The 17,092-nt window shown below is 43.8% G+C and overlaps 1 protein-coding gene across 2 annotated transcripts in view; it reads left to right on the plus strand.

The window, feature by feature from the left end:
• The window catches only part of itfg1 (integrin alpha FG-GAP repeat containing 1), an 85,757-nt gene that overhangs the window by 46,395 nt on the left and 22,270 nt on the right, over positions 1–17,092 (plus strand). For both annotated transcript variants that reach the window (XM_079737240.1, XM_079737241.1), the window contains exons 11-12: positions 952–1,102; positions 2,333–2,441. In XM_079737240.1, coding sequence (XP_079593366.1) covers positions 952–1,102; positions 2,333–2,441 — 260 coding nt within the window. The remainder of the gene's footprint in view (positions 1–951; positions 1,103–2,332; positions 2,442–17,092) is intronic.

The following is a 17,092-nucleotide window of genomic DNA, read 5'->3' on the forward strand; positions in this document are numbered from 1 at the left end:
GTGTGTGTGTGTGTGTGTGTGTGTTCCTTGTTGTAGCCTCCATCGTGTGTTTGTGTGTGTCTGTGTGTTCCTCGTTAGAGCCTCCATCGTGTGTGTGTGTGTGTGTGTGTGTGTGTGTGTTCCTTGTTGTAGCCTCCATCGTGTGTTTGTGTGTGTGTCTGTGTGTTCCTCGTTAGAGCCTCCATCGTGTGTGTGTGTGTGTGTGTGTGTGTGTGTGTGTTCCTTGTTGTAGCCTCCATCGTGTGTTTGTGTGTGTGTCTGTGTGTGTTCCTCGTTGGAGCCTCCATCGTGTGTTTGTGTGTGTGTCTGTGTGTGTTCCTCGTTGGAGCCTCAATCATTAGTGTGTTTTTGTGTCAGGAGGAGGGTCTCTGTGGGGGGGCTGTGCTCGCAGCTCATTGGCTCTGCCCCATGGGCCCCTCTAGATCAGATTGATGCAGATGTTGAGTCACTAGCTGCTGTAGTTCATGCTAAACAGAGCATTTATCCGCTTTAGAGATTAGAATTACAAGATTACACATGCAGTTGTTTCAACCTCGCCAATCATCCCTGGTCTCTGGAGGGACGCTGGCTTTTCAGGCTCCACACACATTATAGAACCCAAAATGTGTTCTGACGCTGGACGTCCTCACGTACTCCAGTCAGCCGGCTCCTCCTGGAGAACGTTCCTAACCTCTGAACCGTTGTCTCCAGCCAGCCGGCTCCTCCTGGAGAACGTTCCTAACCTCTGAACCGTTGTCTCCAGTCAGCCGGCTCCTCCTGGAGAACGTTCCTAACCTCTGAACCGTTGTCTCCAGTCAGCCGGCTCCTCCTGGAGAACGTTCCTAACCTCTGAACCGTTGTCTCCAGTCAGCCGGCTCCTCCTGGAGAACGTTCCTAACCTCTGAACCGTTGTCTCCAGTCAGCCGGCTCCTCCTGGAGAACGTTCCTAACCTCTGAACCGTTGTCTCCCAGCGCTCAGCGGGCCTTCCTCCTGGAGAATGTTCCCTGCTCCGGCTCCAGCTGCCCCAGTGTTGGCAGAACGTTCCGGGTCCACTGGGACCAGTCGGACATGGGCTCCATCCCGCAGGCCGCTCTGGCCACCTTCTACGACATCTACGAGGACGTGAGTAGCTGGTCTCTCTCCTGTATCTCCCTCATCTCCCTCCTGTATCTCCCTCCTGTATCTCCTGTGTCTCTCCTGTATCAACTGTATCTCTCCTGTATCTACGGTATCCCTCCTGTATCTCTCCTGTATACCCTGTAACTCTCCTGTATATCCTGTAACTCCCTCCTGTATATCTCTCCTGTATCTCCCTCCTGTATCTCTCCTGTATCTACTGTATCTCTCCTGTATCTCCTGTAATTTCCTCATGTGTGTCCCTCCTGTATCTACTGTATCTCTCCTGTATCTCCTGTTCAGTTGGCTATCCCCATAAGTCGGTCCCACACTCTGTTTGTGAACTAATGACAAATATGTTTTGGTAGTTAAGATTAGACAAACCAAAACATGAACACAACATAACATCTCTCTTTCTCGCTCTAGGCAACTCCCCCCACCCTCCCCCTCCCTCCCTCCCTCCTCACCTCCACCCTCTGTTTCTGTGTCTGTCTGCGTAGGCTGTTTGAGAGTTACCGTCACTACACACTCACAGCACAGCGGCATAACAGCAGACACCTACCTCATCTAGACTACACCTACCTCATCTAGAATACACCTACCTCTTCTAGAATACACCTACCTCATCTAGAATACACCTACCTCATCTAGAATACACCTACCTCATCTAGAATACACCTACCTCATCTAGAATACACCTACCTCATCTAGAATACACCTACCTCATCTAGAATACACCTACCTCATCTAGAATACACCTACCTCATCTAGACTACACCTACCTCATCTAGAATACACCTACCTCATCTAGAATACACCTACCTCATCTAGAATACACCTACCTCATCTAGACTACACCTACCTCATCTAGAATACACCTACCTCTTCTAGAATACACCTACCTCATCTAGAATACACCTACCTCATCTAGAATACACCTACCTCATCTAGAATACACCTACCTCATCTAGAATACACCTACCTCATCTAGACTACACCTACCTCATCTAGACTACACCTCATCTAGACTACACCTCATCTAGACTACACCTACCTCATCTAGACTTCACCTACCTCATCTAGAATACACCTACCTCATCTAGAATACACCTCATCTAGACTACACCTACCTCATCTAGAATACACCTCATCTAGACTACACCTACCTCACCCCCTCTAAACACTTGATTGAATCCATGCCTGCCTCTCTTCTGGGCGCTGGTCTCTCTCTTGCAGGGCGTCTTAGACATGCTGGTTCTGAGCAGAGCAGAAGGCAAGGCCGACTTCATCATCCACGCACTCAAGAACAACTTTGAGGCCGACGCCTACTTTGTGAAGGTCATCGGTAAGTCACTGCCCCCCCGACCGCATGCAGGCTATTTTAGGCTTAAGCTAAAGTAGGATGGCCTCATGCATTTTAAGAACAAAAGGCTGTCAGAACGTGCTGGTACCATGGGGTTGATGATGATCACACATCAGGAACCATCGCTCCTCGTCTCCTCTGCTGCGGTTCGGGTCAGGCTTGTTTTCCACACCTTGGTTCTTGATATGATACGGTACGATGATATGGTACTTTGATCTGAAAATGTCTAAATAACAAGAACGTGTGAATATCTGCTCCTGACACTTAATAATAGAATGTGTATTTTTAGACAGTTTTTCCCCTCCCTGAGTGGTAATGTTTTTATTTTGTATCATTTGTGTTTTTCCGTTCATAGTTTTTGCATAGTATAGGGTACCAGCATTAGCAAACGTCAGACTGGCCTGGGGCTTTACAAACTGCCCGCATCGCTGGTCATTAGCACAGAGAAACAGGCAGCATCGCACTACAAACCGCCCTGCCACAGCACAATGGAAAAAAACACTTGATCAACATCACTGTGAGAGCACATTCATTAGAGCTGTCGTCTGACGAGCTGTTGTCTGAAAGGCTGTGTGTTTATATATATATATATATATGTGTATGTATATATATATATATGTATATATATATATATATATATATATATATATATATATATATATATATATATATATATATATATATATATATATATATACACAGTGGGGCAAAAAAGTATTTAGTCAGCCACCAATTTTGCAAGTTCTCCCACTTAAAAAGACGAGAGAGGCCTGTAATTTTCATCATAGGTAAACCTCAGCTATGAGAGACAAAATTAAAAAAAAAATCCAGAAAATCACATTGTCTGATTTTTTAAGAATTTATTTGCAAATTATGGTTGAAAAAAAGTATTTGGTCACCTACAAACCAGCAAGCTTTCTGGCTGTCATAGACCTGTAACTTCTTCTTTAAGAGGCTCCTCTGTCCTCCACTCGTTTCCTGTATTAATGGCACCTGCTTGAACTCCTTATCAGTATAAAAGACACCTGTCCAAAACCTCAAACAGTCACACTCCAAACTCCACTATGGCCAAGACCAAAGAGCTGTCAAAGGACACCAGAAACACAATTGTAGACCTGCACCAGGCTGGGAAGTCTGAATCTGCAATAGGTAAGCAGCTTGGTGTGAAGAAATCAACTGTGGGAGCAATTATTAGGAAATGGAATACATACAAGACCACTGATAATCTACCTCGATCTGGGGCTCCACGCAAGATCTCACCCTGTGGGGTCAAAATGATCACAAGAACAGTGAACAAAAATCTCAGAACCACACGGGGGGACCTAGTGAATGACCTCCAGAGAGCTGGGACCAAAGTAACAAAGGCTACCATCACTAACACACTACGCCGCCAGAGACTCAAATCCTGCAGTGCCAGACGTGTCCCCCTGCTAAAGCCAGTGCATGTCCGGGCCCGTTTGAAGTTTGCTAGAGAGCATTTGGATGATCCAGAACAGGATTGGGAGAATGTCATATGGTCAGATGAAACCAAAATAGAACTTTTTGGTAAAAACTCAACTCGTCGTGTTTGGAGGAGAAAGAATGCTGATCTGCATCCAAAGAACACCATACCTACAGTGAAGCATGGGGGTGGAAACATCATGCTTTGGGGCTGTTTTTCTGCCAAGGGACCAGGACGTCTGATCCGTGTGACGGAAAGAATGAATGGGGCCATGTATCGTGAGATTTTGAGTGAAAACCTCCTTCCATCAGCAAGGGCACTGAAGATGAAACGTGGCTGGGTCTTTCAGCATGACAATGACCCCAAACACACCGCCCGAGCAACGAAGGAGTGGCTTCGTAAGAAGCATTTCAAGGTCCTGGAGTGGCCTAGCCAGTCTCCAGATCTCAACCCCATAGAAAATCTTTGGAGGGAGTTGAAAGTCTGTGTTGCCCAGCGAAGGCCCAAAAACATCACTGCTCTAGAGGAGATCTGCATGGAGGAATGGGCCAAAATACCAGCAGCAGTGTGTGAAAACCTTGTAAAGACTTACAGAAAACGTTTGACCTCTTTCATTGCCAACAAAGGGCATGTAACAAAGTATTGAGATGACCTTTTGTTATTGACCAAATACTTATTTTCCACCATAATTTGCAAATAAATTCTTTAAAAATCATACAATGTGATTTTCTAGATTTTATTTTTTTAGCTGAGGTATACCTATGATGAAAATTACAGGCCTCTCTCATCTTTTTAAGTGGGAGAACTTGCACAATTGGTGGCTGACTAAATACTTTTTTGCCCCACTGTATATATGTGTATATATATATATATACATACATACACAGAGGTGGGTAGAGTAGCCAAAAAATGTACTCAAGTAAAAGTACTGTTACTTTAAGACTATAAATACTCAAGTAGAAGTAAAAGTATTCCTAAAAATAATTACTCAAGTAAGAGTAAAAAAGTATGTAGTGAAAAGACTACTCAAGTACTCAAGAGTACAAGGACTGAGTTTCACCAGATTTACTTTTGAAATATACAGAGCAACACAAACGTTACAAAATAGACGCTAACAACATATAAAACAGCAATGTTCAATTAAAAATATGTTACATTTAAATAAAATAAAATAATAAATAAGGTCTTTAAAAATAAAATGGATAACTGTTGAACTTAAACAATAATAAAATATAACCGCAAGCGGTGATTAACGGGGTCCGAGCAAAATTAAAAGTCAAGAACACACTAATGGGAGATATATAAATATGAAAAATAATTATGAAGGAAAGATGTTGATGAAGATGTTCCACTTATTGCAATACTGTGCCTCGGCTTTCGTGTGAGCTTCAAAGCAATGGCCGAATGTCATGTTCAGCATGCTATAATCGGGATTCGAACTCTCAACCTAAGGATCACCTGTACAAGGCATTATCCCATTGAGCCACTGATAAACCTGAACTTCGGCCTCATTCACATGGTCAAAATGTCTATTGATAAGCATACAACATCCAGAAACCTCCAAGCACACATTTCTCAAGTGAATTAAGGGCTTTCTTAAAAGCATATACCTGAAAAATATTTGAAATTCTGGGGAAATTAAACCTTTGCAGTCAAGAACACTAACGGAAGAAATATAAATATGACAGAGTTAACTATGAAGGAGAAATGGTTAACAAAGAAGTTCCCCTAATGCCATACTGTGTCTTGGCAGTCAGATTCTTGGAAACTAATGAGCCGGAATGTTGATTGCCTGATGAATTTCAGGTGCTGTTTGATGTTGTGTTTCTTAAATGAGTTGCAATGAGCGAATGTCATGTTCAGCTTGTTCATAATGCTCTAATCGGGATTCAAACTCTCAACCTAAGGATCACCAGTACAAGGCATTATCCTGTTGAGCCACTGACATTCCTGAACTGCATGAAGCCTCATTCACATGGTGAAAATGTCTATTGATAAGCACACAACATCAAGAAAACTCCAAGCACACATTTCACAAGAGAATTAAGGGCTTTCTTAAAATAGTAAAGATCTGAAAATTTGCACTGTTAATGGTATCCACCTGATAGCCTTATGGTAGTTATGCAATAACAAAATAGTCATATAGGCAAAATGGGTTGAGACTGTGGACGTTTGGTTTTTCTATGAAATTGTGGGAAAAGTAAACATTTTTAAAAAAGAAACCAGGGTGAAAAAGATGCATCTGATTTTAGAGATTAATATGATGAAAGAATGTTGAGTCCAGGTCAATCTAGTAAGGAGAAAAAAGGCTAGTGCATAATTTTTTTATATAGCGCCACCTTTGGGTATAGTCCCACAATTTGGGTTTATGGGTAGTGGGGGGTATTGATATCCACCTAATAATAGTAGTGTGTTTTTTATACAATAACAAAATGGTCATATAAGAAAAATGGGCTAACTGCTCCAACTTTATTGGCCAATATTTCTCAAATGGAACTAAATAAAACAAATTCTGTTTGATGATTTTTGTGACGCTTGGTCTAAAGATTTTATTTGGTGAATTTTTGATTATTTTTGTAGCCTGTGAATCTTTTAATTATGTATGGTTTTAATATGAAATTGTGGAAAAAGTAAGGGTTTTATAGATGCATCTGATTCTAGAGATTAATATTTTGAAAGAATTTTGAGTCCAGGTCAATCTGGTGAGGAGAAATAAGCCTAATTCATGATTTTTTTTACAAAATTTTTTTTTGTAAAAAAATCATGGTACTGCACCTTTGGGTGCAGTACCACACATTTGGGTTCATGGGTAGTGGGGTTATTGGTAACCATACCTGAAAATGTCAAGAGTTTTCGACTTATGGTGTAGGCTGCAGTATGACTTCTACAGAGTTTGAGGGAAAAGAAAAACGTTAGAGAAACAATAGGGGACCAAGCAGCTTCGCTGCTCGGACCCCTAATTAATTCTTTGCAAAAATTAAATGCATCAACCTTTAAATAAAATAATAAATTTGCTTTATTCATCTAGACAAAATTATATTAATTAAAACCAATAAACTGTTGCAATTATTTTGCACCTAAACATTTTTAAACCAATTCCTAGGTTACAATATGTCACAGGCCCTGACAAAAAAATCTGGGTTGTGTTCAGCCCAGCCCCCACACAACCCCAACACAAAAACTTGAAATTGAATACATATCAAAACCTGCTGGCAAACTCACTTAACGCATGAAACTACAGAGGCTGGAAAAAGAGACCACTCAGACTCTCACACACCGAGATTCAGGGCATGCAAAAGTGAGTACAGGAAGAACAGGAAATGTGTGTCACAGAAGAACAGTGTCAATGTGATTGTGAGTGTGTGATTGTTAGTGTGTGAGTTTGTGTGATTTGAGAGGACGTCTGATTGTGAGTGTGTGTGAGTTTGTTTGATTGTTAATGTGTGAGAAGTTTTGATTGTCTCTTATAGTTTCAGAATCAGCGGTTTCTTCCATTTTCTCGACTAACCCAGATAGTCGCTAAAATCTGCGTGTTCTGCTCCTGTGAACATAGCACGGCACGGCCACGGACACAACATTGGCTCGGAACCGGAGCCATTAAACAAGTGTTGAGCCACATGACAACACTTTTCATGTGATTCAAGTGGCTGCATTTGATTGGCAAGATCATTTTGTCAGTTTTTTATGGGTTAAAAATAGTCACGTGATAGAAATGTGGGAGAGAAATAGATCTCACATGCAATAAAAAAAAGAAAAAAAGAAAGTAACGACCGCCAAATGGAACGGCGTAAAAGTACTGTTCTCTATTCAAATATATACTCAAGGAAAACTAAAAGTATGTTGCAATAAAATTAATCCTAAAATTACAATTTATCCAAAAAGTTACTCAAGTATTTGTAACAGAGTAAATGTAGCGCGTTACTACCCACCTCTGTATATATATATATGATATGGATATATACATATATGATATGGATATATGTTAATGAATATAATATTTGTTTGCAGCCAAACTGCAGCCTCTTAAAGGGGACATATGAAAACAACGCTTTTGCCTGGGATTTGCGGTGTTGTTTTGGGTCTCTGGTCTCCCACACGCATACCAACTTTGAAAAAAGTCTGTTCATGATTATTTTAGTGAGATATGCATTTCTGAAAGTACCCCGCCTACAGTTACCAAACAAGCGAGTCAGTTTCGGCGCCCCGTCCTACGTAGGAAGGGGGCACACTTGAATATCACCTCCCACTTCCCCACTCCCCTCAAATTAGGGCATAGCTAAGATTTTGTGGACCAGCGGACGTCTAGCTCAGCTCCGGGAGTACAATCCCTTTCTCTGCCGGACTGCCGCCGAGCTCCCCCCGCCAGAGCTGCCGGACTGCAGTCGGCAGTCCGAAGGAGGAGACATGGAGGAGGAAGGGATTGTACTCCCGGAGCTGAGCTGCCGGACTGCAGTCGGCAGTCCGAAGGAGGAGACATGGAGGAGGAAGGGATTGTACTCCCGGAGCTGAGCTGCCGGACTTCCGCCAAGCTACCCCCGCCGTCGAAGCCGTCCGGCCGGCAGCAGTCCGGCAGCTGTGTACTCTGGGAGCTGAACTGCCGCCGATGTCTCCTCCATGTCGCGGTTCATGGACTTCAGAGAGTCAAGGCCAAAGTTCCTTTCCCCCAATTCTTCTCAACCATGGCCGAGATATCCCCCACTACGAGTCTTTACTTGTTGTGGAAGTTCCAGAGACGTCAGACGCAGTCTTTATGATTCATAATATCATCCGAGGCGCACATAGCTTTTGGCCGTGATATTAGATATAATATTATATAAATACCCATATATAATATTATTATTATATTATATAGATATAGAGCCCCAGGCATGGACCTATTAAAGAGGCTCCAGGTGTCCGCAAACAGCAACAATCCCTTCTCCATGCTGCGGTTCAGCCTGACAGCTCATTGGTCAATGGGCAGCAGCTCATTTGCATTAAAGTGACACCAGAAACAGCGCATTCTGAAGGGACTGAAACAGAGGGGAATAGCGGTAGACAAGATTTTTTTTCCTAAAAGCTATTTCCAGCAAATGGCTTCAAAAACATGTTTTCTGGAACTGAAATACTATCTTTACTTTTTGGGAAAACACCATTATATGTCTCCTTTAAGAAAAGGATCTCCATAATATGCAGAGCTGCCAAATGTGAATTTGTGTTCTTCCTGCATACCTCTCACATACACACACGCACATACACCTACACATGCATACACACACACCCCCACACACATGCACACACCCCCCTCAAACACACACACCTCTTCTCAAATATGCTCCCATACGCTCACTGCGGCAAATCAGATGCAGCAGATGCTCCTTCAGAACACCTGTTCTCCTGTCAGCGTGCTCCGTGCCAGCCCCGTCTCCGGTCACTTCACCTGCATATGCTTCCTGCCTTCTGATGGGCCCTCCTCCTTGCTGATTGGCATGCACTTACGCATCCACATCCACTTATATATCCAGAGCAACTTACACATCCACATCCACTTTCACATCCACTTACACATCCAATTATAGATGTACATACACATCCACTAACACATCCACTACCACATGCATAAAACAGTCTACATACACAGTGACTTTGCAGTGTTTGCTAGCAAATGGGGACGCAGGATTTGACTTGGCTCTTGACGAATCAGGTACAATGCGATCTGGGTTTGCATACTTGTGGTATGCTCGACAAATGGATGTGGAAATCAGAAAGCAAATGCGATTAATTTGTTAGAATTTAGAACATTGACGTTGTTATGGCAACGAGTGTGGCATTATTTGGAGTAAATGTCGGCTAAATAATTTCTCTTTAGTTAGTAAAAGACTGGAGTGCACTATTGGGGATAAATCCTCATCTAGATTTGTGTAAATTAACCTTTACATAGATCTCCTGATCTCATTTGCAACATGAACGGTGCTTACATTCCGTACATTAATGTTCTTCAGCACAGCCTCCGGCTCAGCATAGGAACCTGGAATCAATATGTTCAGGGGTTGTTCAGAATATTGTGTTCACATAGGGCCAGGCCGGGGGCTTCTGAAGGCTTGCTGCAGAGCAGGTGAGGCCATTCCGCGTGTTGCAGTGTCCTCACAGCAGAAGCTGTTTCATGATGAACCCTCTGAGGTGAGTCTCAGTGTTCTCCACCGCTGGGCTCCAGTGTTCGTACCAGAGACCGGCCGGCTGAGGTCCAGGGTGGCTGCAGGTTGATGCTCATTCTGGGATGAAAGCTGGCCCTTGTTTGTAGGTCCATATGTTGAGGATGATTGGGGCTTTGCTTAGTATGGAGATGATGTTGTTGAGCCATAACATTCAGCAGCCATTGTGACTCTATGACGTGTAAGAGAACACATGAGCTTCATTCCCCTCAGGGTCCTTACTGAGCAGCAGTACACATTAGGAAAGGAGCAAACACATCGAGTGCACACAGCATGAGAGTCTAATAGGAGAGTAGAGAACGGAGTAAGCTGTAGTTACCCAACGTACAGCCAGCAATGTGACAGGAGGTATCATGAGGGTCAGTAGGGTTCCACTGGTGATGGTAAGGTCCAGATGTCCCAGGTTAACGCTACGACCACACAGTTAAGGGTGCATTAGACTGATGGTGTCCAAGGTGTTCATCACAGTAGCAGTGATGGGCTCAGAGATAATGGGATAATAGCTGGCGACAGTAGCTCAGGAGGTGGAGCGGGTTGACTGGTAACCGGAAGGTTGCTAGTTCGATCCCCGGCTCCTCTTAGCTGAGTATCGAGGTGTCCCTTAGCAAGACGCCTCACCCTGACAGCTCCAGGTGGCTGAGGGGTCGCCCTGAGGGATCGAGTCCACCGTTGGTGTGTCAATGAATGGTTGTAAGACGCTTTGGGTTAAAGATAATGGGCTCAGAGATAATGGAGATAGTAATCCAGAGAGAAAGGGGAAGATTTAGGAAGATGTAATGAACAGAGTAGAGCTCCTCAGCTCTCTGCCTCTATCTCACTTATCGATCTGTGCAGGACAGAAACTTGATTGCATTTACAAGCACTGCAGTGAGGAATGATGTGAATGATATAATACATGATATGACATTATATAATATGTTTGTGTACTACTGTGTATACGGTATTCAAACTCCTTTCTGGATGGGTTCCTCCGAGACCAGGACCAACAGACATGAGACTATTGAACACAACAAAAAGCTCTTGACACACAAAATAATCAATTGTAAAACATATACATGAAGGACTAAAATACTGAGCATAAGCGTTTCACCCTACAGTGTTTTATTTCAGCCTATCGGTAATTACTCAAATCTCCCTAGACTTCACATGAAGCCCATGCAGCTCAATGACTCATCAGCGTTCTGCTATGAAATCACCAGATTGCTGGGGCCACAGAATGACCCCAAGTGTGTTGAGAACCACGATTGGTCTTCTGCTCCTAATAGGCTTGGCAATCAAGCATTAAACAGCAGTTGCATGACTTCATTGAGTACAGTGAATTATATTTAAATAACGATATGTCACATGGATACTTTCTCACATTGCTGGAGCAATTGATGTGTTGAGGGTAACGAATAATTTCATTGGTTGCCCCAGAGCAGGTCAGGCCCAGTTAAATATGGATGAATTCATGGCAGTACTTCAGTCTTATATTGAATGGAACTTAATTCCATTTGGTCTGCACACCTGCAGCTGTTTCAAGTGTTTGATGGTGTAGTGAGTACGACCTGATGAAGGGATTCATTTTAACAGATTCTGGTTAAGGTGATCTTTTGCGCAACGATATTTCTATGTTCTCTAAATCAAAATATGATGAAGGAAGTGTTTGTCCAGTTGGCCTTTATGAATAAATTATGACATGCTGGGTGATTTCTAATGACAGCTGTGGTTAAGGGCAGGTAAAGGGCGATCGGCTCTTGGAACTCAGTTTAATTCTTCTGCCCAGTGCAGTCGTCCACTCCCCCCCGTTCAGTTGATCCATGGGGAGATGAGCAGCATTCGCTCTGTAAGCCGTTGATGGAGTAAGGACAGAAGGGCAGATGGGCTGAAGTCTGCCGCTGAAGAGAGGAGGAGAGGGAAGTCTTGAGCTGTGAATAAAACATATGAAATGATTGGTGGTAGATTGAGAGGGAGGGAGGGAAGGGGAAACACGTGCATACATGCGTGGTTGAGTGTGTGCGTGCGTGCATGGTTGAGTGTGTGCATTGATGGTTGAGTGTGTGCGTGCGTGCCTGCTTGTGTGCGTGCGTGTGTGGTTGAGTGCGTGGGTGCCTGAGCGCGTGCAGAACTGTAGAAGTTGATTAGTTTCCTGCACTTATTAGGATGCAGATTAGCTGCATTCAGGAACATCTGGAGCTTTGTTCAGCGTACTCTCTGCCTCCTCTCCGCTGACTTCTCTCCTTCTCTCGTCATGAGCACCATGTCTCTTTGAGTCAGATTGACTCTTTCTAATCCATTCTCTGTCCCCTCCCCACCACCCCACCATGTTCTCCCCTACATGATGCATTAGTGTTGAATCTTATACTGTCGACTCTGAGTCTGGAGGGCTCTGGTCACTGCTCAACAGCTTGCCAGATGTAGTCAAACCATGTAACTGAAACCCAATTATTGCGGCTTGCATGTAGAAACGTCACAGCTATTCTGCATTTAATTAGACCCTTGGCCCCTGCAGAATGAAGCTCTTCTGAGAATACATTTCTGATCAAACTGAGAAGGTTGGATTATCGGCAGAGGAGATGACTGCGCTGTGATCAGGCCTGCATTAACCTGCCATTGGGCCCTGGGGCTGAGAGGTTTCGTAGGCCCACTGAGAGGGGATTCTACAATGAAGATGTGTAAATTATTTCCCGACATTTTGCCGTTGTCGACGGGGGGGCGTTTGGCGGTCAGACGACTGTGGCTGTGGTGTCAAGTGGCCACAGGGCCCCGCTACCACTAGTGGCCCTCTTTTTCTTGGCTCATGATAGGCCTCTGATCTTTGTAAGCCCCAAACAAAAAATCACATTGTTTTGGGCCTACGCCGATCAGGGGGCCTATCATGAGACAGTAAAAAAAAAAATATATATATATATATATATTTTTTTTTTATTTTTTTTTTATTTTTTTACTGCAGCTCATGATAGGCCCCCTGATCGTCGTAGGCTCTGGGGCTTCAGCCCAGGTAAGGCCGTGCATTAAGGCGGCCTTGGCTGCGATGTTCTTTTTGTGGCCTTGAGAATCTTCCTTCAACATCTGGATAGCCTGTCCGGCCCCTGAGGAGGCTTTATGAGTCCAGGGTTAGGGCTAGGGTTAGGGTTAACCCTCACCCTAACCCTAGCGGACTGAAGGGTTAGGGTTAGGGTGAGGGCTAACCCTAACACTAACCCTAACACCCAAACACTAATCCTAACCCTTCAGTCTGCTAGCCAGGGGCCTCTTTCCGGCCTTCCCCGTCAGAACTAGTGAGGGGGATGTTCAATGGGTTCCTGAAGATAAATGGGTTTTGGTAAATTGGTTAGCAAAGTACTTAGTCGTTTTTAAGCTATTAGCTATGATTTTGATTTCCTGCACATAACACCCACCCACACACGAGTGCACCTCGACCGCTTTTGAACATGTGAAATCACACAAAACAGTGTTATTAAAAAGTGTTATTGCTGCAGTCATTTTTCATACTGTCACACTTTTGTCAGGAAACAAATGCAAAGTTTGGCAAGAATTTCTTCCCAAGATACTTCACAACAACAACTACAACAACAACCACCACACATGCAAGCCTTCAGCTAGACTTAAAAACAGGCCGGCAGCGTCATAAAAGAGATGAATCAAAGGAGATGTCATAAAAGAGATGTCATAAAAGAGATGCCATAGGAAGAGATGTCATAGGAAGAGATATAATTCAAATAGATATTATACAAAGAGATATTATAGGAAGGAATATTATAGCAAGAGATAACATGTAAAGAGATATCATGTAAAGAAATATATTATAAAGAAATATCATATAAAGAGATATAATATATAGACATATAGACATATGCTATGAAGAGATGTCATAGGAAGAGATATAATTCAAGGAAATATTATACAGAGATATTATAGGAAGAAATATTATAGGAAGAGATATAATATAAAGAAATATCATATAAAGAGATATAATATAGCAACATATTCTATTTAGAGATATCATATGAAGAGATATGATCTAAAGAGATTATATAAAGAGATATATGAAGAGATATGATATGAAGAGATATGATATAAACAGATATTATATCAGAGATATTCGCCTGCTGTTGAAGCGTTTGATGCGTAGGCTCAGTGGACAGCGGAGAGAAAGAGCTACAGCTGCATGTAACGGTAGGGGCCAGGTGTAGTGGTAGGGACCAGGTGTAACGGACCAGGTCTAACGTAGGGACCAGGTGTAACAGTAGGGGTCAGATGTAACTTAAAGACCAGGTGTAACGGTAGGGGCAAGGTGTAGTGGTAGGGACCAGGTGTAACTGTAGGGGCCAGGTGTAACGGACCAGGTCTAACGTACGGACCAGATGTAACGTACGGACCAGGTGTAACGTAGGGACCAGATGTAACGTAGGGACCAGATGTAACGTAGGGACCAGATGTAACGTACGGACCAGGTGTAACGGTAGGGACCAGATGTAACGTAGGGACCAGGTGTAACTGTAGGGGCCAGGTGTAACGGACCAGGTCTAACGTACGGACCAGATGTAACGTAGGGACCAGGTGTAACGGTAGGGACCAGATGTAACGTAGGGACCAGATGTAACGTACGGACCAGGTGTAACGGTAGGGACCAGATGTAACGTAGGGACCAGATGTAACAGACCAAGTGTAACGGTAGGGCGCAGGTGTTACGGTAGGGACCAGATGTAACGGACCAGGTGTAACGTAGGGACCAGGTGTAATGGTACGGTTAGTACTCTGATGTGCGTTCCTTGGATGCTGACGGTGTGTGTGAGAGTGATGAGGATGTGGGGGTGTTCGAAGGTGGCATGGCTGACTAAAACAGCCAGTCAGCCTCTAGGTCAGCAAAATTAGCCAGATGAGGGCAGGAAGCAAAGCACTCAAACCCGCGCACTCAGCGCCCAACATCACATTGCATGTTTGTATATATGTGTGTGTATCTGTGCGTGTGTGTGTTTGTGTGTGTGTGTGTTTGCGTATGTCTACCAGTGGACCCTCATGCTGACATGTGTCCCTACCTGACTGCAGCGTGTGCGTTTGGGCGTTGTGCGTTTGGACTGTGTGCGTTTGGACGTTGTGCGTTCACGTGTGACCTGGTCACACTGGAAATTTTTTACACCGATATTGCGATTGGGATTTAGTATGCTATGTTTCTTTGAGGTTCCCTATCTTCTGTACTATTAACACCACATTGGATAACAATATAAACTGTTTCCTGTAGGCAGGTCTACGTGTTATGACGAAATGAGAATATATATTATGAAATAATTATTTAACTACTGAATTGTAAAAAAAAAAAGAAAAATACAAAACACACACACACACACACACACACACACATTTGTATTGCTGCACTTAATCGAGAGCTCTCAAACTAAATTGCACTTATTTATTTAAAGGTCCCATGGCATGAAAATCTCACTTTATGAGGTTTTCTTACATAAATATGAGTTCCCCTAGCCTGCCTATGGTCACCCAGTGGCTAAAACTTCGGTGTTCGGTGTAAAACGAGCACTAGGTGTTCTGCTCGCCTTTGAAAAAGCGGAGGCTCAAGCGCGCTGATTTGGAATGTGGTCCCTTATGTCATCAAGGGTTCTAAGTTCCTCCCCTTTCTCTGCCTTTCCCGCCCAGATAATTTGGCCCACCAATGAGACACGACCGTGCGAGCGCCGCATGTGTGTGTGTGTGATTACACACACTGTAACGCAAGTGTTTGCTGTTAGTGTTATGGCAAATAACACGTCGGTTCTTTGACGTCTCTTGTATTTCCACAACGAGACTGTAGTTGGGGTTATTTCAGCCATGGTTGAGAAGGTATTGGGGGAAAGTAACTTTGGCTTTGACTCCCTGAAGTACATGAACTGCGCCATGCTGCCTGCCGCCGGTTACCGCAAGGCACCGCCGCCGCGAAGCACCACCGCCGCGAAGCACCACCGCCCAGCAGCGGGCAGCAGGCAGCACGCCGTTCAGTCTACTTCAGATTGATGTGGAAGTGGAAGAACCAGAGACGTCGGAGAACCCGACAAAGTCGTTTGTGATTCATAAAATCGTCTGGAGGCGCACACAGCTTTTGGCCGTGATCATATGTATTATATGATATAGATATCTATGTATTATATGATATTATTTAGATATAGAGCTCCAGGATTGTAACGCAGGTGTTGTACACTTCCTTGTTATTTGGATAACCGTTCTGCTCTGGTGTCATGGCTGGCTCATAGTGGCTGTAATTCTGCACCAAGGCTGAATTTCAGGAACGTCTTCAAATACTGTGTTTGGGGACTACTAGTATCTATATTAAAGCATCCACAAAGTAGCATGCCATGGGACCTTTAAATCAAAAACTTAATGTATCTCCTCATTTAGAATGTAAACACTCTGGATGTTGCGGACACATCTCCAACCGCGCCGTTCTCACAGTCCCTTACTCTAAAAATAGCTCCTTCCCCCCAGCATCATCCATCCCTCTCTCATGTCCTCCTGTGTTCATCTGAGACATACATCACACGCTGACTCATTGTTGGCCACTACAACAAACATCCCATGCACTCTGTACCGTTTACTCATCTTACACACTACTAACGCACGCACACACACACACACATGAGACAGAACAGTTAAATCTCCACATGAGTGCGTAGTCTTGTGCCAGACAACTGCCATCAGTCCTAATATTGCACTGGAAAAATGGCTGTGTGTCTGTCTGTCTGTCTGTGTGTGTGTGTGTGTGTGTGTGTGTGTGTGTGTGTGTGTGTGTGTAATATAAGCTGCGATCCCAGGATGTTTTTTCTCCAGGACATTTGGGAGCTGTTCTAGGATCTGGTTTGGGACTTTGAGTTCTCTGCTTGTGGGGCCTCATCTGGGGATTCAAGTTCAGAACCAGAACTCAAACAATACAGAACCAGAACTCAAACAATACAGAACCAGAACCCAAACAGTACTGAACCAGAACCCCAACAGTACAGAACCAGAACCCCAACAGTACAGAACCAGAGGCC

Source organism: Pollachius pollachius, assembly GCF_949987615.1.
Source record: "Pollachius pollachius genome assembly, chromosome: 5".
Taxonomy (NCBI): domain Eukaryota; kingdom Metazoa; phylum Chordata; class Actinopteri; order Gadiformes; family Gadidae; genus Pollachius; species Pollachius pollachius.